The sequence below is a fragment of the Pleurodeles waltl genome, chromosome 2_1, assembly GCF_031143425.1.
Source record: "Pleurodeles waltl isolate 20211129_DDA chromosome 2_1, aPleWal1.hap1.20221129, whole genome shotgun sequence".
NCBI lineage: Eukaryota > Metazoa > Chordata > Amphibia > Caudata > Salamandridae > Pleurodeles > Pleurodeles waltl.
Genome location: NC_090438.1, coordinates 306,216,331 through 306,243,674, shown reverse-complemented (window position 1 = coordinate 306,243,674; position 27,344 = coordinate 306,216,331). Strand labels below are relative to the sequence as shown.

Sequence of the window (27,344 nt, the reverse complement as noted above, 5' to 3'; positions counted from 1 at the left end):
GGCACAGCTGGATCTTCAGTGCAGGGCACAGGGCGGTCGGGTGCAGAGTGAATCAGTGAGCCAGGAGCTGTGCGTAAAGGTGCTCTTCGAAGCAGGAGGAAGGTCTCTGAGGGTCGCTTGCAGGTCAGCAGGGGCACTCTGGTGGGAGATCCAGGTGGTTCCTGTAGTCCCTCAACTGAGACTTCCTCCTGGCCTTTTTCAGTCTGCAATGGACTGTCCTTCTGGGTGTCTGACATGAGGTGACCAGTACCTAGAGCTATTGCACGATCTGGCCGCAGGAGGGCGCAGTGCCACCAAACTTGCCACACTGGCAGGGTTTGTCCTCATGGTCTGACAGGTGAACTTTGGTCCGGCTATGGCGTCCAGTTCCTTGGTCAACAGCCCGTCAGTGAAGTGGCCTTCGCTGGGTCTTTGGTTACTTAATGGCGTGTAGTGATGCCTTCACTATGGAGGGCGATCTTTGGCGATTTGTGAAAAGTGGAGGTCCTCTGAGGGTTTGAAGAGTCTGCCCAATGTCCAAGCAATCCCTCAGCGTTGACTGCTGAGTCCTGGGCACAGCAGGCAGGGTTTGGTGCCTTTTCTTGGTGCAGCAGGACTTAGGTTCTCGAGCCTTGGGTCTTCTTTGTTTGTTTTCCTTTGTCCTTGGAATCAGATTTCTTGGTCCAGGGGTGGCCTCTAAATACTTTACTTAGTGGGCATTTTAGACGCTACCTAATCCTGATCAATGGGTCATCTACCTTAGGGTGGACACGCACACTAAGTGACCACTTCCTGTGGGCAGAGGTCACTTCCTTACACTTGATTGGCTATTTTCCTTCCAATCAAGGTGGAGGAAAATTAAATGGAGAGGTGACCTCTCAAGCAACACCTTAGGGGTGGTGCAAGCCAGGATTGACCACTCTTCCTGTCCTTAGTCTGATTTACCGCTGTTGCTCCCGTCAAAAGTGGGAGATTGCAACAGGGGAGGCCATCTGCTGCTAGGGTGGTCGAGTTTCAAGGGTGGTAAGTCCTTTGAAGCTCACTAGCAGGGCAGTGCACATTCCTGAGGGCGGGGCTATTAGCATCTCCACCCAGGAAGGGCTTTGTTCAGAGTCCGAGAGAGCAAGATCTCACCCCAGGGGCTCAGAATCTTGTCTGGTGGTGGCAGTCTGGTTGTGAAAGGCCAACAACCATGCCAGGATAGTTAGCTTTTCCAGGGGGCACCTCTAAGGTGACCCTTGGGTACATTTTGTAATAAATACAATACTGATACCAGTTTGGATTTATCATTCTGAGTTGTTTGATACCAAACAACCCAGGGTTCAGGGTAGCCATGATGTATCTGTGAAACTTGTACTCTACTCACCAGTGCCCAGCACATGCATTAATGGCTGCCCTGTCCCACGTTTGGCAAAGGCACAGCAGGGGCATATTGCTCATGCATCTATGCCCACGCATACCATATAGTGCACCCTGCCTTAGCGCTGGAAGGCCTACCAGGGGGGTGACTTACCTATAGTGCATGCACTGTATAGTGGACAGGGCACATAGGCTGTGTGCCATGTGGTGTTTGTCTTTTAGGGTTGAATCAGAACACTCAGCCTGCAATGGCAGTGCTGGGTGCTTCTGGATACATGGCCCTAGTGTGGCACAATCTGTGCTGCTGCCCTCAAGGGGCTACTCTTAGTACTCCACACCATGGGTACCTAAGTACCATTTACTAGGGACTTCTAATGGCAGCTGAAGGTGTTGCCAAGTGTGCCAATGCATCACAACTGTTTTAGGGAAAGAGATCTGCCCAGGGAACCTGGTTAGCAGGGGCCCTGGGAACTAACAAAATTGAGACTACATCAAACAGCAGGCAAAAAGTAGGCGCTAACCAGGACAAGAGAGGTATTTTCTCACAAGAGCGCAGCATCCAAAGCACAGTGAGACGAATGTCTAGTTTATATTTTTATATCTATTTTTTTAATAGGTGGGCCTAGGTTTTGAGTGTAGGATATGTGTGTCAAAAGGTATTCACAGTAATCCACAAATATATGAAAAGATCTTACGATCTCTCTTCCCTTTTGTGAATATCTTGCCAGCTAAGGGAAGAGATGCCTGCTTGGTGGCACGGAGTGTGTGGGTTTTTTACTGCGTTAGGTTTACAAATCAGAAATAAATTCCCCAAGTAAAGACGCTCTACAACTCTGCTCCGTCCTCGTTCCCTTTTCTAGTGTCATTAAATGTACATTTTCCTTTCCATCCCTTTCATTGCCTGCAAATGCACCAGTCTATTAACTGGGCTAGAGTTGCTTTCATGAGCATTTTTAAAAGTATATGTTTGAAAACTATACGCACAGCATACCAGCACATGCTTTACAATAAAACTACAGAGAACGACAGCACCAGGGTTTTTGTATTACTTGATGGTAGGTTCTCTGGTTGGCAGGATGAGAAAGATTGTCAGACCTCAATACTCTGCATTAAATGCCTTCTATTGTCCAGATCAGAAACCCATACCCAGCGAGCTGTACACGAGGTTTATGATATCCAGTTGTCCACTCAACTGACGTTAAGTAGTCCCAATGGAAGTTTCCATCTTTTAGCTCTAACTCTGCGAGCGTGCAACCCTGTGCTTGCTTCAGCAACTGAACACCTCCAGACCTTCCAAGTCCCTCAAACTTTGCCCACAAAGAGCACGCCAAGGGTCGCCGACCTTGTCCCGCATCTGTCAGAGGGCTAACACCGAGATTCCAACTCTAACGTGTCCTCCCTTCTCACATACTCCTTCCTTCAACTAAGATGACCCTGAGGTACTGTGCACGCTCAAGGCAAGCACTCTACAAAACACAAATACATGAAACAGCACCCAACAAAGGAAACACGACGTGGCTAGTTCGTTATAAATGCTATGCAACAACAACGTAAGATGCTTTTCTACAGGCGTGCTCGGATGCACTTTAATTTAGAGGAAGGCGCTAGCTATATCAGGGGCATCCAATATATGTTCACGAAGGGCTAGGACCTTCCAGATTTGAAATGGTTTGAAATGTACAGCTATGAATAGTATCTACTCGGTAATTACTTTTCGAAAAACAACTAAGTGACTTGTGTCTACCCTCTTTTAACCAGGGTGCCAATAACAAAGCCAGTGGCAAATAACAGCATACCCAAACATTCCAACAGCATGGTAAGAAGGAGCAGAATATGAGTGATGGAAGGAGGGGCCGGGGGAAGCTTCTGGCGGTACACAAATAATGACATACAGTACACAAGCGAACAATATCAGATGTGCAGGTCCGACTGAGGTGACAAGTGAGTTAAGAACAATTACTTCAGGACAATGGTTCTTAATCTCTGGTCTGAGGACCCCTAGGGATCCGCGAGGGCTGCTTAGAGGTCTGCAACGGTTTTACAAAATTAAACAATATTAATACAAGTATATTAAAATGAATAAGGTATATGCAGACGAAGAAAAATAGTTGACATTTTGAAAAACGTTATGAGATTGTGACTTAAAATAATTCAATATTTGGGCATATGTTTACTGTATACCTGTTTCTGTTTTGTTTTGTTTTGCGGTATAAATCATTGAAATTGCTTAAACGGGTGACCTGGCTTCCAATAATGACCCAGTGAGGGTCCTTTCCAGCATTGATTCAGTGGGGGTCCACATCAGTCATGAGTTAAGAATTGCTGCTTCCGAGTCAAAGCAAAGACGCAGAGGGAGTCGGAGAACCGCCCACAAACAAAATGAAATGAGGAAGAGGAACAGCAGAATCGGAACGAGGAAGGGGGCGGGACTGTCACCAACAGCAGCAGAGTGAAAATGGGAGGAGAAACAAGGGGCAGAGAGAGATCTGGAAACCGGGGCAGTGGAGGAGAGAAAAACGGAGGTGTGGAGGGACGCTCGGAGGTGTCAGTAATGCATTACAAAACAAATGTACGTTTCAAAGAGAAAAATTTCAAGGAACTGAGTTTTTAGTTATTCTAATTCACAAAATAAAACTCAAAAATCAAGCATACACTGTGTCCGTTCAGTATAGTCACCGTCTGAGTAAAGTTATTCCGATTTAAACGTACTGTAGGTATACTTATGTTGTCGATATCTAGACTCCACAGCGCTGATTAACGTGTACGAGTGCTGAACACCCCTGCTCTTGGCACGGCGATCTACCACAGCACAACCTACTATCACGTAAAACAGAGTATAATAGAAGGCGATCTCCCGAGTGCAAAACGCTACATCTCACACGCATTCAATATTTTAAAATGTAAGTCTTTGGAAACAGAAAGATAATACCCAAAAAGCTTTGGATTTGTATTGCTTGATTTACCTGCTAATAACACGCAAGAGCAAAAAAAACATCAGTAGCATTACATGGAGTTCATGCAACAGAAACATTTTAAACCAGCCAGGCTACGCTGGTGGCAAAGCGAATACCAATGAATGCCACAGTGAGTGGGAATGAACTCCTATGTATGGGTCTTATGGTGAGCGTCTCTGAAAGTGTGCAAAGGAGCATAGCTGAAAAATAATTCAAATGGGTAGTTGGAACTATGTGGGTGAGATTATTAAGTCTCACTGACTAGGCACTGCATACACTAGATCCTCACAACTGTCCCTGGGTCAAGTCACAACTGTGGCTGCATGTCATGACGGAGAATGTGGTGCCGAAGGCAGGTCTCCTACGTAGTCACATACAATCAGTGCTTTAAATGGGCCGGTACTCTCCGGTACTGAGTACCGGCACTTTTTTATTTTGAGAGGGAGAGCACTTGTATTTTTCCATTTAAAGCACCGCATACAATCCAATATGTATTGTATATGACGTTGCCCTTTCAGTAAAGCCTCCTACAGAATGCATTTCTGTAGGAGGCGGCCAGAACATGCGTGTCAATTGAGTCTTTAAAAAGTCTTGGGAACATAAGTGTGTAGTGCTATAAATATACGGCACAGGGTTAAAGACTGAGAATTGTTGCCATACCCACTTCAAGGCGCTGTGTCAATTACAATACATGCTCTGAGCAAATCTAGCCTCTAATCTGTAATCTTAAGGAACTAAAGTAAATATACTACTTATACCAAGTGAAGCTACAAACATTACGGAGTAGACGAGATTCGTACAGAAAAATATTCATCTTTCCTTCAACCTGCATTTACAAATAGGTGCCCCGCAAAAAATATTTTAGTAGGCTAGTGCAATTTATTACAATTTCTTAAAGTATTTTGGGGAGAATGGGTAGTCTGGGGGAAATGATGGATTTTGTTTTATTTTACACCAAACTGAAAAGTGTGCAAACAAGTAGAGCCAATGGCATGGTAAATAATCCTTCACGCTAGTCGGTATCATTATTTCAAAACAAATAGCCTGGGGCCAGGAGGCTATTCCCCTCTGCCCACAACCCACTAAGTGCCTCGCGTTCCTCCACTTGCTAACTTTCGGCAGCCTGTTCAAGCACTTTAACAGCCTGTTCAATGCCTCAGCCTCTCTGATGAGCCCCCATCCAAAATAGATCTGAACACAAGAGCACAAAAAAACTATAGCATCAGATCAGACATTCAGGGGGAGATTCACCTGCCCAATACGAAAGACACCTGCCAACACAACAGGGTGTGAAGAACCAGGAAAACATGGAACTTGCAGAAGACAAAGCTGCTGGTTTAGTTTCATACACAAATATATAGGAAATATTGGATTTGTGTGCATTCTATTTCAAGGGCATTTATTCAATTGTTCTGCACTCAGCTAGAGCATTTATTGGACTGAAACCAAAAACAGAAATCATACTGCCTGAATAAGATTAAAGAAGAGCAATGAGCTATTGCCTTCCAATACTCTGGCATAAAAAAAATGTACAGTAGACCACTATTATGGGAATAAACCCTAAATGAAACGGAGTTTTTGGTTTTACCCACTGCATAACAGTATACAATTTCTAAACGATATAGGTCTTGGTGGAAGTGGATGTATTCTCCCTACACACAGTAGAAATAAGAAATATTTGTGAATTATATATTTCATTCTTACAACCAAAACAGAAATGGCGCACTAGACCCTTCTTTTGCTTACAGACACAAAGTTGTAGCAAACGGTAAGCATCGAATTCAAAATCTTAAATATACCCAGCTCTCACAACCGCCAATATTTGTTTTATTCGATACTTAAAAAAAACACCAAAAATTAATGTACGTTTTGAATAAAATCACAAGCTTCGCAAAAATAGTACCTCCTCCGCGGCCCCCATTTTTTAAAAATAACCATAACAAAGAAAAATGTACCCTCAAATACAAATGGCTTTGAAAAATTTAAGCTCGAACCACAAAAGCATTGTACAACTAGTCAAAATAAAACCAGGCGTGGTAAAACACTGTTCAATAAGGTACACATTTCACTTTGCTCAAACCCAACACACCAATATGCCGGTTGAAATCCTGTGCACAAGACAAAATATTAACAAAAAATGACAAATGGACTAGAAACAAATGACAAAGCTCCAACAATTTGGAAACATCCTTTAAAAGTAAGTTTTTAGCAGTCGGTAATATTTGAAAAACACCTTTAAAAGAGTTCGCACGGTTACCACTCGTTTCAGAAATGGCATGCACTGTCCCAAACAGGAGAAAACGGGGTGTATTTGTGTTTTTAATTAACTAGCAATACTCATGTCACTATCTGGCTTAGAGACGATAAATATTTTAGACCATCCCCGTACAGTCTATTGTGCATATTGAGAATGAATCAGAACTGGTGCAACGTCCTTTTGTGTAGCTTCACAGCACAAACGCCACCATGACAGCACAAACCCTGTGCGGAGGACAACAATACGGCAATGTCGCTAAAACCGATGGAAAGGCTGCAGGCGACAGTCGTGACCTTCCCCCCTTTCACTTACATGTACGCTGGAGACAGTGGCGAGGACCTGGACGCCTTAAGCACGGGCACTTGGAATTTCCACATTGCTGGAGCGCTGGCTTTCCATCTCAATGGCATGTTGTCACTAGGGCACTAGAGTGACAGTACAGAGCGTTTCCATAGCAGGCTGGCAGCGCGGGCAGCCATCCCACACACGAGTGGAAGGACTGCTGCAGCTCCGCCGCTGCCCTCGAGCCCAGCTGGCAGTGTGCCCCGGGGGCTGCCAGACTTCTCCTTTTAAATCCGCCTGTCCCCTCCGGCGCGCTGACGAGCCCGTCCCGCCTCGCGAGGGAGCGCTGCCCGCAGTGAGCCCCGAGCTCGGCAGCGCCCTGCAGCAGCGCGCCTCACTGAGGTGCACGACGAGGCGCGCGGCGCTGCTGTGCCACCTGCGCGGGGAACACTGCAGCACAGCTGCACAATCTGCACCTTCAGCACTAACCTCCCGCCCGACCCACGCCGGCGCCGAACAAAGGCAGAGGAGAAAACAACGCACCTACTCAAAATGCACTTGTCATCCTCCGCGCAGTCTTCCTGTGAGCTGCAACAATGCCAACGTGAGATGAATCTCAGCATAGCCCTGGGCCCCGGCGAACAAATTCAGCAGCACCGCTCCTCCCAGCGCCCGGCTCCGGCCAAACGAAGCACGGGGGGCATCGTGAAAAAAGCCCATTTAAGACGGATCGGTCTGTGTAATCCAGGTCCAAGGAGGCAGGACACCACGGCCGCCAGGGTAGGCATGCTTCCCCCCGCAAGGGCAGACCTCACTCTCCGTGTCTCGATCCCCGGCACTGAAGACGGCGCCGCGGGAGCGGGAAGATCCGCGTCTGCCCTCTGCGGAGCAGCAGCATAGCCCTCCTCGCAGGGACGCTATCTTCGGCAGCCTAATTCGATGCCCCCTCCCCCCTGACAGAGCGCAAATTGCTGGAAGTACTGACAAAGCAGACGGCCGCGCAGGTGTCCAGCTGGGACCGGGCTCTGGAGCGCGGTGGTCTGATGGATGACCTCCAGGGGCTCCGGAGACTGACAGGGGGGGTTGAAAACAGCGCTGCCGGTAAACAGCAGTCCAGGCACTTCATCCCAAGAGAAATGCACGGAGAGTTCAAGGTAACGGGCAAGGGAAACTCGACTGCACCGCCCGTTCGATAAATGTGTCCGTTCTAGGGGGCTGCTGCTTGCTAAAAATAGAGGGTACATGTTCCCGGCCATTACATGTCCGGATACTGCAGGAAGGGTTAAAACTATAAATCATCAACGGAATTCTTCGAATTATGGATACACAAGCTTGCCTTTCGAATTAATGTTTTTGGAGACGTATACAAAGGCCTCAATTATTCGACCTCCTTAAAAACGTAAAATATGTGCGCAGAGCCATATGCTGCATGGTACACCAAGCAGAAAGGGGTCCCAAATGTAGTGCTCCCCAGAGAAATCAAGCCAGAGGCAAGGCTAGGAGATTAAATGATGCTTATTAAAGCTTAGATACACAGCAGAAGTCACTCTGCAGCTCCTGCGCTTAACTTGAAAGAGAATCTGACAACCACCCAAACGGAGATGCCTGTGGAACCCGGCTCTTTAAGCCAGGACTGAAAGCTAAAAAAGCATGCTCTCCTGACAAACCGACAGACACAGATATAAATATAAATATATATATATATATATATATATATATACACCCATATATACACACATATATATATATATATATATATATATATATATATATATATATATATATATATTAGCACATCTACAAGGCAGACAGTTGATGCTATAACATAGTGGAAGTGCCTGAACACGAATGTTATAAACTGTGCCTTAGAGGTAGAGGTTTTCAGCCCACCGGGCATCCTGGTGTTGATGCAACGCTTAGAGCAACCTTCTAATGTCAGCGGAACTTCCATGTGATAAATAACTGGAATTAAAACAGGCCTGTTCACCTGCACTTTAACACTGGGCCATTGCCACTATCACCAAAGTGTGCATGTATCCTCTCGCATTTTAGTGCAACTTGCAAATCCACACTTGGTTCCGAAAACCATCTATGTATTTGTATATAACTCCCCTTAAGGGAACTTGCAAGACCTTTTGCTGCTGTAGGCATTAATCTTGTCAACTAGTACAAAAAGTAGTAGCAAAAGGTCTTACTGGTTCAACATAAAGCAACAGGTGCACTTGGAAACTAGATGTGTGGTCAATCTGCCCCACCAATAAGACGGCTGTCGAGTGCGTAGTGGAAGAAGAGGTGAAGTGAGACATTAAAAAAAAAAAAAAAAAAAAAAAGACATGAAGGTGGAGTCTAATGATAAGGAATCATGACCCACCACAAAGCACCATTATGGTCCAAAGCTCGACAGTTAACTGTCATACCAAAGTACCCCATGGAAGGGATGATGAAGAGATCCTTGTGAATGTGCTCAGTGAGTTCCAAAACACCTGTAGCAATAACCAGGAAAACCCTGAGAACTCTAAGAGATGGTCAAATCCATACCAGAAATCTACATGCTGCATCATGACCAAATAGTGTGCGAGATCCCAACAGGGAGGCAAAATGGCAATAAATGGCTTAGGCAATCAAATAGGTGTTTGCACCCATTTACAAAAAAATGATGTGTGTAATTTTGCAAGTTAGAAAAATATAAAATGCGCAATTGCCTTAAGAAGATGGGACCAGAGTCCTTCCCACTTGATTAGTACACCTCGAAGGGTGAAGGGGGCTTACACAAACTCTGAAAAGAGTCTCCTTGAGATCAAAATGGTTCTCTTGGGGGGGGGGGGAACAGTGGCTGCTATGAAAACTCATGTTCATTCTCAAGCAAATTTTGCAAAGCATCACACGAGCCACGAGGAGCTGACAACCAAAGATCTATCATGCAAAAAACAAAACAGAGAATGCACCTGGTGCAAAAGGAACGAATTTCCATAATTTTAGGATCAAACTTTGCCAAATGAGCCATATTGACCTAAGCACCTTTCACTCTGCTTAGAACAACTAAAAATGAAAAGGCCGTTAAAAGTAAACCTCCTTCAGCACAGTGAAGAGTCAAAGTGGTCACAACATTAAATACAATACATGTACTTTCAAATCAAACACAAACGTTTTAGCCATTTTTTGCCAAATCCTAACTGCAGCTGGTTAGAAAATCCCTTGCGCTCAACCTAAACAAAGTTGCAGTCAGTTTTCCAGCGTAGAAGAGACAACATTGTGTAGACCATAAGTCTAAATAGATAATCAAATTCGATCTTTTAATTGTAAGTAGGTGTATGACAGCAGGCTGCATTATAGAAAGCATGATTGTAGGAGGGTGGGAGTACACTGCCTCACTGTCCAGCACTCCATTTGCCCCAATGAATAATGGTAAATGCAGTGCACGCAACACTGACTTCAGTAGTATTCTTTAATTTTTAACCCTTGTTGTTGCAGCCTGTGCTTTGTAACTCTAGACACGTGTTTCTGAATTGAGTGAGTGGTGCAGAGACACGAGAAGACTTTGGGCAGCATTTCCAGTACCCCAAAAATGACTTGTTGCTCTCTCCTGATAAAGGAATGAATCCAGAAACACGTCTACAGTAACACAGCACAGGCTTCACCAACAAGGCTGAAAAATTAAAGAGTACTAAAGAAAGTGTTAACATGTACTCCATTTACCATGGTGCGCTGGGGCAAACTGAGTGCTGGGAATGCGAGGGTGTGTGCAATCATCCCACCTCAGTTTAGAAAGAATAATTGTATCAAGCCTGCTGACTAGAGATGCCGGCTTTGGAACTGGGTTACCAGGTTTAAATCATGGAATTAGCTCAACACCGTATGATTCTGGACAATTCACTTCATTTTCCAGTGACAAAAAATATTTAATATTATATGGTTATCTTGTAAAGGAGTGCAATGTCCTTGGGACAAGCTTGTGCTATATAAAACCTGAAAATAAAGATAATTGACACTTAATGGAGAGATGGCTGCAGCTGGACTGCCAACCTGGACACTCCGATTTATTATGTGCGATAACATAACAAGGATGCTATGGGCCCTCGTGCAAGCAGGGACAATGGCCGTTTAACTGCTGCCGAGGTAGTAAAATACAGCAATTATCATCAGGGCTCAATGCCCCCCCCCCCCCCCCTTCAGAGCTCCAGCCCCCATTGATGCTGCAATGGTAGCGCGTCCCAGACTGTGAAATATTTCAGACGAGCTAACTTGCCGAACATCTTCACGCCATAACAAAGATCAGCAACATGTACACCTGCCTTTTTTTGGTTGGTGGATAAAAAGGTACAAGGTCATGGGACTGTTCAGTTACTGCTGCATGTTGCAGGAGCTTAAAAAAAAAAAAAAAGCAGAAGGGCCCAGTAGCATTTTAAAACATAGCACAAATCTGACCTTGGTTTAGCTGGCTTAAGAGCCAACGAGTCAAAACAATACAAATAAAAAAAACAAGAACCTAAGTGTCAAAAGCAAAACAATGGGCTAAAGCCTAGGAGAAGTGTGCTATCCACTCACCCATCCTGTAGAATACACAAACATGCCTTGAGAGGTAATTCAAGTAGCCTTGGCTCTGGAAAAGACTGTATACCGTATGTTTTAAGATCACCATGCGCAACAAGGATCTTGACAGCAGAACAAGTATCTAACGCCCGTGGCATGACCACAAGCTACAGACTTGAAAGAAAAAGACAGCGTGACAAATCTCCAAAATAATACTTAAGTCTAGCACATTTGTGGGATGAAAGAGGGGTGATCTGTGAAAACATCTAGTCCCTGAAAAACTGCACCAGACTGAGGCACAAAGGACCAGCATGTCACACATGAGCTTTTATTCAAATTGTGTGCACCTTATCGGCACAGAGTGCCCTCGCTTTAAACACAGTTCTGTAGGTGCACACATCTGTACATTCGTTAATACCAATACACCTTGCTGAAATAAAAGGAACCATAAATGCTTGAAGGCTTTTATATGAATGGTTCATGCAGAAGACCAGAGAGCACTATATATATATATATATATATATATATATATATATATATATACACACACACACACACACACACACACACACACACACACACACACACACACACTACACCCCCCAACCCAGCTGTCACTCCATGGCCTCAGTGGTCTCAATGGAGGTGGAAAAAAGAACCCTCAGCAGTCGCTAGACAAACTTTTTACAGGTATAAACCTAGACCCTTATTTTTACCACATATTTGGATAGAGGAAAAAACGCCAACTAGAGAGGACATGAAGGGGTTTATCAAAATCGGTAAATCTAATGGCATAACTTCAGGTACTTGGACTTGGCTGTGGATTTTGTGAAGCCTAGATGGTTGATGGAGGCTTGTAGGCAGGGTTGGAAGATTCAGAAAGTCCACATCAAAGACGTCTTACACCAGGGACAAATAGGTGGCCTCCTTCTGAGGGAGAAGCAGACACAGAGAACCATATTTGGTGGGGCGAAGCTACAGCAATGGTCTTCAATTGTTTTAATGCCACCGGACTCCCCGATGTAACCACAAAAAAAAACACCAATATGAAAATAATTATTCTAGAAAATCAGCAATGTTTAAATTTTGTTCGGCTGTCCCTTGAAAAAAATGCAATCAAATACACAATTGGCAACCTATTATTCTAGTCATCTGGGTCTTACTAATGTGTGCACGTGTCCAAAGTGTGTTTCTTTATCAGAAATGGGAGTTTCGAGGGAGGGGTTTGAGGATTATGTGGAGTCCATTCCCCTTTGTAAGTGATGGGCCATAACAGAGTGTATTATTGTAGCTCATTTTTTCACTTAAAACAAAGCACTGTTATCAGCATGATGCTTTTCCTTGACTAGCACCTGCCGCCCCCCCCCCCCCCACCCCCAGATTAATGAGGCCTCCCCAGGGGCCTGCCCCCAGTTTGAAATCTCTGGGCTAGAGCCACAGGGACCAACATACAACCTTGATAATCAAGGCTCTTGGGAGTGAGGAGAGGGGAGCAACATGAGCCAGAACCATGATCCCCAAAAATCAGAGTTCCCTTGGCCATTAAAGAGGGAAGGCTGCCACATTTAAAGATTAGATAAGTCTCAAAGATGTGTATGTCCCATTATTAGCGATGGAGTAAGGACCAGTCGGGTTTTGTTATCACTAGAGGGATATGTATAAAAATATGCTTAGACTTTCAAATCTCAGGTTAGCACATTAAGACAAAGGGCCTCATTATGACCCTGGCGGGCGGCGGAGGCCGCCCGCCAGGATGCCGCCCTCCATAACACCGCTCCGCGGTCAGAAGACCGCGGAGGGTATTATGAGTTTTTCCCTGGGCTGGCGGGCGGTCTCCAAAAGACCGCCCGCCAGCCCAGGGAAAAACTCCCTTCCCACGAGGATGCCGGCTCGTAATCGAGCCGGCGGAGTGGGAAGGTGCGACGGGTGCTACTGCACCCGTCGCGTATTTCACTGTCTGCGACGAAGACAGTGAAATACTAGCGGGGCCCTCTTACGGGGGCCCCTGCAGTGCCCATGCCACTGGCATGGGCACTGCAGGGGCCCCCAGGGGCCCCACGACAATCCTTACCGCCATCCTGTTCCTGGCGGGCGAGCCGCCAGGAACAGGATGGCGGTAAGGATTGTCAGAATCCCCTCGGCGGCGCAGCGAGCTGCGCCGCCTTGGAGGATTCTTAGGGGCAGTGGAAAACCGGCGGGAGACCGCCGGTTTTCCCGTTCTGACCGCGGCCAAAGCGCCGCGGTCAGAATGCCCAAGGGAGCACCGCCGGCCTGTCGGCGGTGCTCCCGCCCCCGCCCCCGTTGGCCCTGGCGGTTCTCTACCACCAGGGTCATAATGAGGCCCAAAGTGAGACATGTTGTAGATATAACAATATCACGCCGTAGTTTGTAGTTGTAATATTTATTCCAGTGTCAAAGATCAGCGCCTCCCTCTTGCCGGCTCCTCGTAACTGCCGCCGCACCTCGGACCGGTCTCCGTGGTAACACGGCATCGGACCCGCCAAGAGCTCGCGCGCTTGAATGTACAAACACATTACAACATATCTTCTTCCTTTCATTGTTTAAGCAGAATCACTAAAATATCAAATATTGAACTGTATGAATTAACAACTTAAACTGTAACTCACTGAAACACCGATACTACCCTAACCATTCCTGAGAGTAAAAATAGATTACATTTTTACTTTACATAATCAGCCAAATACGCTGGTGCTTTCTTAACTCTATGTGATCTCTCCCTCACAACTTCATTCCTGTATTCACTAAACTCTTGTTGTCTCACCCCACCATCTTCCATAAAACCAGGCAGCATATCACCTGTACAACTAGAATGCTGTGCAACAGGTTTCATTACCAGTTCGTCAAACATACATCCACTGCATCCATCACTGATCTTATCTTCTGCAATCATATTTTTTGTATAATTACACTTTGCCACTCTCCTGAGATTCCATCGCTCACCATTGCTCAATATCGCATACCAAGGATGAACTTCCTTGACTTGAAATGGCCCTTTGAATTTATTCAACCCTCTAACAATTCTCCCAGACTTAACTTTCACCCAATCACCCGGCCAAATTTTGTTCTTATCTTTACCACCATCTGCAGAATCTCCACATTTATTCTCACCCTCAAATGTTCCTATATTATTGCTAGCAAGTTCTCTCAACCAAAACGGAGTCAATTTAGAATTCGGTCTTCTACCCCTCATCATGAAAAACGGTGAACATCCAGTAACACCATTAACAGTGGTGCGATATGCCCACACAACATCCGCAACCATACCTTCAACATCCATGCCACTAGCCAGTGTTTGTTGTATGGCCCCCTTAACCATCCTGTTGGCTCTTTCCACCATTCCATTTCCTTGCGGATTATAAAGTGCTGTCCTTGAATGTTTAACACCCATCAATAATAAAAACTCTTTCATTTCATAAGAGGTGAGTTGTGTACCATTATCCGTCACCAAACATACAGGGCATCCTTCTTCCCTAAATATTTCAGACAAAACTCTCACTGTGGATGCTGTGGTTATCTCTGACATAAATTTCACTATTATCCATTTCGAATGAACATCCATCAAAACAAATGCAAACCTAGACATGTGTTTAACTCCACTTAAAGGACCAATGAAATCCCCACATACAGTATGCCATGCTTGACCAGGATCCTCAATGTGACCCATCAAAGATTGTTTGCCCACCTTCAGACTCTTTTCACTGCGTACACACACATCACATCTCTCCACCCAGTGTACAATATCGTCATCCATCCCTGGCCACCAGAAATGTTCTCTGAGCCTCCTCTTCATCAACGTTTGCCCTAAATGACCCTCATGTGCAATATTAAAAATGTTCCTCCTCACCCCTACAGGAGGAACATATTTTTCACCACGAACAACAATATATTCACCCACACATGAGAGTTCATCTAATATCTTACCATACGTCCATACATTTTTTGGCAGTGTACTCTCTCTACGTCTACCACTCACTATCATTCTGATCACTTCCCTCATTTCCTCATCACCTGCCATGGCTTGACACCATTCCTCTTTACTCAATGCTCCCGATGACCATTGCACTACATCCCCGACACTTGCAACTAGATCCTCACAATCTTGAATACTACTATACTCTTCATCCAACAATTCCCAGTCTTGTGATAAACGTGAAAGACAGTCAGCTTGTACATTTCTCCATCCTGGTATATAATCTACAGTATAGTTGTACTCTTGAGACCTCGTAGCAAGTCTGATCAGTCTAGAAGAACCTTTTTCAGCTCCACCTGGGGTCAACACCTTCACCAGAGGTTTGTGATCAGTTCGCAACTTGAATCGTTTTCCCCAAATATACATCCTGAAATGTTCCATGCTCCATGTCGCAGCTAATGCCTCCTTCTCTATTACCGAGTAGTTGCGCTCTGTCGGTGTCAAGGAACGTGATGCAAAGGCAATTGTTCTTTCCTTTAAATCATGTTTTTGTGATAAGATAGCACCAATACCAGTGGCACTAGCATCTACTGTAATTATCGATTCTTTTCCCACATCAAAAGGCACTAGAATGTCAGCTTCACAAATTTCCTTCTGGATTGATTCAAAACACCGTTCTTGTGTTGCGCCCCAATCAAAAACCACACCTTTTCTCAATAATTTTTCAAGTTCCTCCGTCTTCGATGCAAAATTCTCCACGAACTTGGAATAGTACTCCACTAAACCCAAAAACGACTTTAACTGGTCTTTATTCACAGGACATGGTGCCAATTTGATGGCTCTCAATAGATCTCTCTTTGGCTTCACCCCATCTTGCGACAATGTGTGACCCAGATATTCCACTTCCTTAGCTAAGAATATGCACTTCTCTTTTCTCAGCGTTAAACCTGATTTAAAAATTTTATCTAGAACCAGCATCAGAGTCAAATTGTGATTTTCCACTGTCTCTCCAAAAATTAGTATATCATCCTGAAAATATATAACATTCGGAATTTCTTTGAGTAAGTCATTCATCACTCTCTGAAAGACACTTGCGGCTGAACACAAACCAAAAGGCATTCTGGTAAACTGAAACGTGCCCTCCATTGTGATAAATGTCAAGATTTTTGACTCAGGATGTAACCTTACTTGATGATACACATCCTTTAAGTCCAGTTTTGAAAAAAACCTTCCTCCTTTCAGCATCAAAACCAGCTCATTGATGTTAGGCAGAGGAAAACTGTCCATTACCACATTCTGATTCAAGCTTCTCAAATCAACACAAAAACGAAGTTTTCCATCAGACTTCTTCGTTATCACAACTGGAGATACCCAATTTGATGCCTCGACAGGCTCAATGACTCCACAACATAGCATTTCTCTTATCAAGTCTTTGACCTGTCCTCTAGCTAATATCGGTATTCTCCTAACTTTATGTCGTACAGGAATTGCAGCGTCTTTGAGGTTAATTTTGTGACAATAACCTTTTAGTTGCCCCATTTCCTCTCGAAAAACACCTTCCGCCTCTCTGAGAATATCTTGTAACGTTACTTCTTCTACAACTAATATTTGTGTTTTAGCTCGAGGATTGATGATGATATGAAGATCATATTGATGGATCCATCCCAGGATTGGTGGACCCGATTCGGCTACATACACTTTTCCTTTAGTGCTTCTTCCTCCAAATTTGATATCAGCCATCATATAACCAATGAGATCTATCTTCTCGCCTGGATATCCCCCAGGACTTATATCTCTAGGTAATAATCTTGCTTGTGGCCATTCAGAAGTGAACAAACTTCTTGGAATAATGGTATATAAGGATCCGGAATCTACCATCAATTCAACTGGTTTTCCTCGAACCATAAATTGTGCCTTGGGTCTTTGTTTTTTCCATCCTTCATCCCCAACAGCCAATATTCTGTCTGAACTTATATTTGTCTCACACAAGCTATCATCCACCTCTTCTTGCAAGAGTGTTGCCACGTTCTTATTTCTCCTTAAACCCGGACACATTCTTGCAAAGTGACCCCTGAGCCCACATTTCCTACACTCCTTCCCTATAGCAAAACAAAACTTTGCTTCCGACGTGTGATTGAAACTTCCACATTTGTTACATCTTTTATTCTCTGCTTCTCTTATAGGTTTACTGTTGCCAATCCTGACTTTGCTTGAAAAACTGTCCTGTCGCTTGCTTAGAACTGCTACCTCATCCTTTGTCTCCCATTTCTCCATTGCTCTCATACAATATTCAGATTCTTCCACGACTTTGGCCAAATCAACTGCATCCTTCAAAGTGGGATTCCTTGCTGCCCATAACCTCTCTTGTATTTTCCTGCTTCTGCATTGAACAATCAATTGATCACGAATCATTTCATCTTCCATCTGACCAAATTGACACTTGACCACTAACTCTCTCAACCTAGAAATAAAATCATCTATAGATTCTCCATCTCTTTGAGGTTGGGTATAAAATTTGTGTCATCTCATCACAACATTTTCAGCTTTAGCAAATCTTAAATCTAATTTTTTCCTGGCATCTGCGCACACATCCACATCTACTTCGTCACCCTGAACTTGTAAGTCTGGAAGGTATTTATAAATGTGTTGGCCTTCTTTTCCTAAAGCATTTAATAAAATAGCTTTCTTCCTACTAGGGCGGAATCTTTGTCCATCCAAAGCTTCTAAGTAATTGTCAAAAATGTTCAGCCATTCCTCCCATTCTATTGCTGGCCGCCCTGGTATTGACAAGAATGGAGGAGGTGCTGTGATTGTCGGCATATCCATAATATTTAGTTCACTGTACAGTTTGTACCTTTATTCGCATTAAAATGACTAAATAGGTGAAATAAAAATGTTCAAGGCATTCAAGTTTCCTCCTTTTGTACTTTCTTCTAATATCTCACTGGATTTTTATTTTATTTTTAGTCCTTCTATCCTTTCACTAGAGAAGTACCTCGCTAGGTACCTTCCTCTAATACCAGTTCTTATCTTTGAAAAGATCGAGGCAGTCGATATCACTTCAGCAACTAGTACAAGTAAGGAACACAGTCTGCGTTACCTTTACAGTGAGCGCAACGCCGTCGATGAGCTACCACACGCGTAGTTCAAAATTGCTGATGCCTTGCCACTGGCTTCCAGAACCGGCAACTCGTCGCCAAAATGTTGTAGATATAACAATATCACGCCGTAGTTTGTAGTTGTAATATTTATTCCAGTGTCAAAGATCAGCGCCTCCCTCTTGCCGGCTCCTCATAACTTCCGCCGCACCTCGGACCGGTCTCCGTGGTAACACGGCATCGGAACCGTCAAGAGCTCGCGCGCTTGAATGTACAAACACATTACAACAAGACACCTGGTGTGAAATTGATCCCAGACTCCCAGATATATTTGTTTGTTGGATAGACTGACCCTTTAGACTGCTTTATGCGTCACGGTACACGCACAATATTTCAACTGCTGGTCTCATAACATTTCTGGCAAATGACATTCACATGCTATTCTGACTTCCATTCTGTGCAGCAACTTCCCCCTCACTTGGTTTTCAACTGCATTCTATCCCTCTCCTCGTGTGTGGCTTATTCAACTTTCTCCTCCAGCTACAACCACGGAGTTTGCTATAACAATGAAATGGGCATGTTCTGCCATATCTTCTGCACTTCCAAGTTTTTCTTCTTTCCCATACTGTCTGCTCAATATCTGCAAAATACATGCCACACCACATTCCATTCAGTCAAAATCTTTATGGACACATTACAGCTCAGCATGTTAAACAACTACACCAGCCAGCAACTTGCCTTTATTGTCTATTCCTACAATGCAAAGTAAACACTCACATTTCGTTTAAAGCTTTTGCCGTTCTTCTAAGCCACCCTTAAACATACAAACCTCCAGATTCAAAAAGGATATTCGAACAAGCTAAGCACCCATATAGACTCTACAGCCAGAAACAGATGACCAGACTGGGAATATTTAACAAGCCATTAAGTAGCACTACTTCAGGTCTAGCAAAAGACAATTGTACTCTTGCATAGAGTGAAAGGTCCAAAATGCTCATGAACATTTGATGAGATACTAGTTGGTGAAGGTCTTTATATAAAAATAAAAAAAAATAAAAGTCTTGCATGGACCAAGTTAGACCAACGAAATCATTTCTACAAAAGTAGAACAGCAATGACCCAAGGTACATGGCCCCAAGTACCCCCAACAACTCAAGTTTGAAGTATCCAAGTTTCCTATAACTCATTCATGCCATTGGCAGAGTTGTGTATCATAATCTACAGCGACCCACCAAAAAAAGTACACAGCTCACACAGCAACTAACACCCCCACTTACCCTATAAGGTTCACTACAAATTTAAGTGTCCACACCCAGAAACTTCGGACTTCCAAGGTTCATGTTCTTCTGCCGCAATGACCCTTCTTTTACCATAGTCACAATCCATAAGCAATTTTACATTCTTTCACTTATGCTATGGAAGAACATACCAAATGCTTTACCATGCTCAGTTCTTGCCTTATGCTGAGAAATATCTTAGTGAGCTTCCATTCCCCAGAGTGGCACTTATGTTAGTACAATGTTATTAGGTTTATGATCATTCCCTTGAGAGGACTCTGAAGAACCCAATGGGCTGCTCTGATAGTTCACTTCACAATAATCATATGCTCTAGATTTTGTGTAGCTCGAGTCCAGGTAGATATAAACAACTCCCCGTCTAGAAATATAGATATCCTTTAGCAGGACAACAATGTGTTTCAGGACGACATACAACCCAAGAGAGACATGAGCTCTGAATGAACAGTTTTAATAAGCTCTGCGGATATATTCAGATGAGTAACTAACCTCTTTTCGGTAGGAAGTAGGAGGTACTTGTTAGCGTATTAAAGAGCTCTAAGAAACTTTACACATTTAGTTTCCACTTATTTGTATGAAGATTGATGGTATCCCCACAACGTAGAGGGTAGACAGGTGTATTTGAATTGTGTCTCCAATTTCGGATGAGAATCCATGAGTAATCCAAAAATGTGTAGATGTGTCATATCAAATCAAATCAGGGTTTATACAGTGCAACTACTCACCCGTAAGGGTCTCAAGACGCTAAGGGGGTTTGTCCTCTGAGCTTCAGTTGAAGAGCCAGGTTTTAAGGTTTTTTCTGAATTGAGGTAGTGATGGTGCCTGCCTGAGGTGCAGGGGCATGGTGTTCCAGCTCTTTGCCCCAAGGTAGGTGAGGAATATTCCACCCACGAAGTCTTCTATATGCGGGGTACAGTGGCTGGTGCTTGTTGAGCGGAGCGGAGAGCTCTGGTGGTGGGGGAAGTAGAGGGTGATGAAGTGGTTGAGGTAGGTGGGTCCTACATCGTGGAGGGCCTTGTATGCGTAGACGAGGAGTTTGAAATTAATTATTTTCTCTATAGGAAGCCAGTGGAGGTCTCTTAGGTGGTTGGAGATGTGTCTGCAGCGGGGAAATGTCCAGGCGGAGTCTGGCAGAGGTGTTTTGGATGTGCTGTAGTTTCTTCAGATTTTTCTGGGTAGTGCCGGTGTAGAGGGTCCTGCCATAGTCGAGTCTGCTAGTAACCAGGGCATAGGTTACGGTTTTGCAGCAGCTGTTTGGGATCCATTTGTAGATCTTCCAGGGAAGTCGGAGTGTGTGAAGGATGCAACAGAGTTGACTTGGTGGGTCATGGAGAGCATTGAGTCCAGGATGAAGCAGAGGGTGCAGGCATGGTTTATTGGGGTGGGGTGCTGAGGCTGGATGCCACCAGGAGTCGTTCCAGGTTGATGTGGATCTCGATCTTGTCAGAAATAAGCTTGAGGCAGCTGTTCTTTATCCAGGCGGCATCAGCTTCCATCTCATTGTGAAAATTCTTCTTGGCAGTAGTGGTGTTTTCGGTCAGTGAAATGATCAGCTGGGTATCGTCAGAGTAGTAGACCATGTTCAACCCGTGGTTCCAGAAGATGGACGCGAGCAGGACCATGTAGATGTTGAAGAGTGTAGGGCTCAGGGAGGAACCTTGTGGAACTCTGCAGCTGATCTCCATAGGTTCTAACAGGTAAGGTGGGAATATGATTCTCTGAGTTCTGCCAGACAGGAAGGAGCAAATCCATTGTAGGGCCTTTCCGCAGATGCCAGCTGCGTGCAGTCTAGAGCAGAGGGTGAGGTGCAAGACCTTGTCGAAGGTGGCCGAAAGGTCCAGTAGGAGGAGGGCTGCAGTATGGCCATGGTCGAGGAGCAAGTGGCTGTCATCTGTGGTGGCATGGAGGACTGTCTTCATGCTGGCAGGTGTCCAGGATGTTGTTGTACTCGATGTGCTTACAGCGTTGATGGCCTTTTCAATGACCTTGGCTGGGAAAGGCAGCAGAGAGACGGGCAGTAATTCTTGAGGTCCATGGGGTCGGCAGTGGGTTTCTACAGGAGGGGGAAGATCTCCGCATGCTTCCAGTCTTCTGGGAAGTTGGCTGTCTCTGTGGAATAGCTGAGGGTGTGGCGGAGCCCTAATGCGATCGAGGTGTTGGCTTTATTGAAAATTGGTGAAGAAAGAGGTCCGTAGGGGCTCCGGAGTGGATGCTGCTCATGATGGTGCAGGTCTCTTTTGTGGTGAGGACGATCCAGCGGTGCAGGATCTGTGATGGTTCGGTGGGTCGGAGCTGGGGGTAGTTGGAGTGCTCGGAGGGTCTTGGGGTCCGAAGCTGTTGTATAAGTCTTTGATTTTCGGGTGGAAGAAGCTGGTTAGTCTTTCTCAGAGGTCTTGAGATGGAGGGATGCTTGCTGTTTCCGACTGGATTTGGCAACCTCTTTGACGTTGGCGAAGAGCTCTTTGGTGTTGTGAGCAGTGGTAGGGTCCTGCAGGACGGCTAATGAGGTGGTGGGATTTGGTGGCAGATTTGAAGGCCTCAAAGTCTCCATCTTTTCTCTAGCTGTCTGCAGGTGTGCCTGGAGTCCTGGAGCGTGGGGTAGAGCCAGCCTGCCTTCTTGAGGTGGTGTTAAGCTGAGGTCTTACAGAGAAGTGCTAGGGTGTTGGCACATTCGCAGATCCATTGGTGGAATTTCTGTGCTGAGATGCTGGCGTCTGCAGTGAGTGGCAGGGGAGACTTGCTGAGGGTGTTGGACAGCTGTTCCTTAGTGATCTGGTACCATTTTCCGCTTGGGGCTCGGAGGGTGTGGAGGTGGATGGTCGGTGAGGTGATGGTGAAACGGATGCAGTGGTGGTCAGTCCAGTGAAGCTCGGAGGTGTTGTCAACGGTGATGAAGTTGCTGGTGAAAAAGATGGTATTAAGTGTGTGTTGGTGAGGTGACAAGTTGTTTTAGCCACATTGTGGTGAGGTTGTCGAGCAGGGAAGCGGTATTTATGTTGTTGCCAATGTGGTAGCTGAGAATGCCAAAGACAAAGCAGTTGGATGCGAGAGCATGAGGAGAAACAATGTCGATGATGGATCTGCTGAAGGCTGGTCGGGGGGCCATGTGGCCTGTAGATTAGGGTGCCATGGAAAGCTGACTTGTGGGTTGCGTGTATCTGGAATTGAAGGTGCTCAACGAGGTGGGGGGGGGGGGGGGAGTGGAAAGTGTTGTTCTGTGCTGGTTGTCAGGCGGAGGGAGGATTTGTGTACAATGACCAGGCCCCACCTGGGTGAGAAGTCCGAGCTTAGCAGACCAGTTTGTAGTCACTGAGGATCGCGATGTCCGATGCAGATGCTGGGTTTGTCCATGTTTCGGTGAGACGATGTCCGGGCAGGCGGAGTTTAGTAGGTCCAAGAGTTCTACGGCGTGTTTGTGGAAGGAGCGAATGTTGAGGAGGATGCAGCTGAGGCACTCCAGGTTGGTGTTTGATGACTCCATGGTGAGAGGGTCCAGTGCTTGGTATAGGGTGAGGGTGCGGTGGCAGAGGCAGGATAACAATTCATAAGTGTCTCTGGGTTATGCGAGATGGCAGGCGGCAGAGCGTCCTGTGTTCAGTGCATGTAGGGTCTCCGCGTTTTAGCGATAGAAGGCCAGCGGACCAGGGTTTGTAGTGCTAGGCGCAGTCCAGGCATGGACAGGCACAGGCGGGCTTGCCTTGGGCTCGTCTTCGGCATGCCAGCAGCCACCATTAAGAAGGAGAGGGAGGCTGGGGGTCCAGTCAGCTGGGAGGGCTGGAAAGTGCTGTGCAGGGAGGGAGAGGGGCGGGCCTGCAAGTGCAGCAGAGGCGGAGAATGGAGCGTGGGAAAGGCGGGAGAGTGAAAGGCTGAAGGAGGAAGAAAGAGGCAAAAAAGGAAGAAAAGAAAAAATAAAGAGGACAGAAGAATAAGCAAGAATAAAAAGAGACAGCAATGGGGATGAGCAGCAGGCGTGAGCCTGTGGTTAGAGGTGTCAGGAAAGTACTTCGCAGGGTGGGTGGGGGCAGCCTCCAGGCGCGGCAGCAGGGAATGGAACGCCGGATATGCGTGGAGAGGGAAAGGCTGAAAAAGAGAGAATTCAACAAGAAAGAAAGAAAGAAAGAAAGAAAGAAAGAAAGAAAGAAAGAAAGAAAGAAAAAAAAGAAAAAATAAAGATGACAGAAAAATAAGCTAAAGTAAAAAGACACCAAATACCTAAATGCAGATGGCCACCAGGATGAGCTGCAGGTGGGAGACTGCGGGTGTCAGAGGGCCTCGAAGTGAGAGTCAGGCACTCTCTCAGTTCGAAACGCGGCAGAGGCAGCAGCAGTTACAGGTGGCGCTGCGCAGAGGAGAGGGAGCAGACGCTGACCAGGAGGCATTGAGGAATGTATCTAACACCATATGTGTTGATTTGCACTATGGCAGTGAAATCACATATGCTCCAATCACATTACTATGATGCAATGTCAAATTCCAATTAATTACCACAGAAGACGAAGAGTGGTATGAGAAAAACACAGGTTAATGCCTCACAAACTGCATATTACAATTACTTCACACATGGGAACACGTCTCCCAAGTCACAAGGCCACTTCAATGTGATTTTAGGTTACTTCAAAATCATAACTCTTTGCACCTGTGTAGGAAAATGGCTCCTTGGTGCAATTAACCACCCCTCCCCCCCAACACACACACACACTTTTTGCCTGATATTGATGCTGACTTAACAGAGTGTGCTGGGACCCTGCTAACCAGGCCCCAGCACCAGTATTCTCTCACTAAAAATGTACCGTGGTTTCCACAATTGGCACACAGATAAGTTTCTTGTAAAAGGTACCAGTGGTGCCAAGGGTCCTGTGACTAGGGAAGGTCCCTAAGGGCTACAGCATGTGTTGTGCCACCCTAAGGGATCCGTCACATAACACATGCACACTGCCATTTCAGATTGCGTGTGTTGGTGGGGAGAAAAACGCAAAGTAGACATGGCATCCCCCTCAGGGTGCCATGTACACAAAACACTGCCTATGGCATAGGTAAATAACCCCTCTAGCAGGCCTTAAGACCCTAAGGCAGGTTGCACTATTCCACAGGTGAGGGCATAGCTGCATGAGCAATATGCCCCTACAGTGTCTAAGTCCATTCTTAGACATTGTAACTACAGTGTGGCCATATTAAATATATGGTCTGGGAGTTTGTCAAAACAAACTCCACAATTCCATAATGGCTACACTGAATACTGGGATGTTTGGTATTAAACTTCTCAGAATAATAAACCCACACTAATGCCAGTGTTGGATGTATTTAAAAATGCACACAAAGGTCACCTTAGAGATGCCCCCCTTATTTTACCCAATCCTTCAGTGCAGGACTGACTGTTCTGTGCCAGCCTGCCACTGAGATGAGTTTCTGACCCCCTGGGGTGAGAGCCTTTGTGCTCTGGGGCCAGAAACAAATCCTGCACTGGGTGGAGGTGCTTCACACCTTGCCCCTGCAGGACCTTTAACACCTGGCGGAGAGCCTTAAAGGCTCAGGCCTGGTGTTACAATGTCCCCTGGGCACTCCAGCCAGTGGAGATGCCCTCCCCCCGGACGAGCCCCCACTTTTGGCAAAAAGTCCAGAGGGATAAAGAGAAAAACAAGGAGGAGTCACCCCTCCAGCCAGGTCTACAGCAAAGGTGACCAGAGCTGCAGTGACCCTCTCCTTGATAAATCCTCCATCTTGCTTTGGAGGAGTAGGACCAATAGGGACAGGAATGTGCCCCCTCCCTGGAGGAAGATGTCACAAGGAGGGTGTAGCCATCCTCAGGGACAGTAGCCATTGGCTACTGCCTCCTGACCCTAACACACCCCTAAATGCAGTATTTAGGGGTGACCCTGAACCCAGATCATCACATTTCTGACAACCTCGCAAGATGGACTGTTGAGCTGAAAACCCGTAGAGAAGAAAAGGAGAACACAACTGACTTGGCCCCAGCCCTACCGGCCTGTCTCCTGCTTCAAAGACCCTGCAACCGAGAAGCAACTCGTTCTGCAGGACAAGTGACCCATGAAAAGCCTCCAAGAGACTACCTGCATCCCAGAGGACCAAGAACGTCTGTGGGCAGTGGCTCTGCCCAACAACAGCAAGAAGACATCAATCTTTAAAGGGACTCCCACCTCACTCCAGAAGCGTGAGTCCCCAACACGCTGCACCGGGCACCCCCGGTCCATGTCCAGAGACACCAACTATCCAGAGAGGACCCAAGGAGACTCCGACGAGGTGTCCACCCTGGGCTGACCTCCCTGCACCCCCACGACGATGCCTGCAGAGGGAATCCCGAGGACTCCCCTGACCATGTCTGTCCTGGATGAAGATATCGGACGCCTGGAAGAAGCACTGCATTCGCAGCCCCCAGGCCTGTAAGAAACCGACCACCACTGCAGCAACAACCAACAGGCAGCCCTCACCCTTGTCCAGTCGGTGGCTTGTCCGAGAGACCCCCCTTTGCCCTGCCTGCAGCACCTAAGTGACCCCCGGGTCTCTCCATAGAGTTCTATTGAGAACCCGATGCCCTGTTTGCACACGGACACCCCAGTGCCGCTGAGGGTGTGGTCCCTCCAGTACTCCTCCAAACCCCCCTGGTCTGCCCTTCGAGAATGCAAGTACTTACCTGCCAGCAGAATGGAACCGGAGTACCCCCTATCTCCATAGGCGCCCATGTTATTTTGGCTCCGGTTTGACCTCTGCACCTGACTGGCCCTGTGTTGCTGGATGTTTGGAGCTGCCTTGAACCCCCAACGGTGGACAGTGGACTACCTATACCCGGAGGTTGAACCCATAAGTGTGGTACTTACCTCTGAAACTCTACTGTACTTCCCTCCCCAGGAACTGTTGACAATTGCACTGTGTCCCCTTCTAAAATAGCTTTTTTGCCATTTTAATAAAAACGGTATAATATTGAATCTATTCAAAGTCTCAACTATTACTATGCAAAGTACCTTTCGTTTAATGTACTTACCTGCTAAATTAATCTTGTGGTTCTAAAAATAGATTAACAAAATAATATTTTTCTATATAACAACCTATTGGCCTGGAGTTAAGTCATTGCGTGTGTGTTTTCACTTATTGCTTGTGTGTGTACAACAAATACTTAACACTTCCCTCTGATAAGCCTAACTGCTCGACCACACTACCACAAATAGAGCATTAGTATTATCTATTATTGCATCAGTCAATCCTATATCTCATTTTGATGTAGTATATACAGAGCCATCTTCCTACAACCTCGTTTTATTTAATTGTTAAAACAAATACACATACAAAATTTCCAAGGCAAACACCATGGACACATATGTATCTAATGTCTAATGTAATAGGAAATGTATTACATTGCAGATGGAGGGGAATCATGATGCACTCAAGGCTTCAACTCTTGTAAGATGTGACTCGTCCCCATACTCAACAATAACAATCAATAGCATATTACACTTTGCACATCTGCAGTAATATATGTTCTGTATGACTCTTCTTGTGTTGGAGAAATGTCTTGCAGTACTGCACAACAAAATAAGGACTTCCCGTCTTAATCAAGAAAACTGACATTTCACATACGGCTCTGTGATGGTGGAAGGATTTACTATTCTGAAGGAATTAAACAAGATATCCTGAAATAACCATCCT

At 45.6% G+C, this 27,344-nt stretch overlaps 1 protein-coding gene across 4 annotated transcripts in view; it reads right to left on the bottom strand.

Moving 5' to 3' along the window:
• The window catches only part of KLHL13 (kelch like family member 13), a 368,477-nt gene that overhangs the window by 256,989 nt on the left and 84,144 nt on the right, over positions 1-27,344 (bottom strand). The window contains exon 1 of one of the 4 annotated variants that reach the window (XM_069212538.1): positions 7,375-8,348. The exons of 2 other annotated variants lie outside the window; for them this stretch is intronic. In XM_069212538.1, the coding sequence (XP_069068639.1) occupies positions 7,375-7,454 (80 nt within the window). In that variant the 5' untranslated portion in view covers positions 7,455-8,348. Of the gene's footprint in view, positions 1-6,861; positions 8,349-27,344 lie in introns of those variants that run through there. One more of the 4 variants, XM_069212537.1, reaches the window with a different exon arrangement.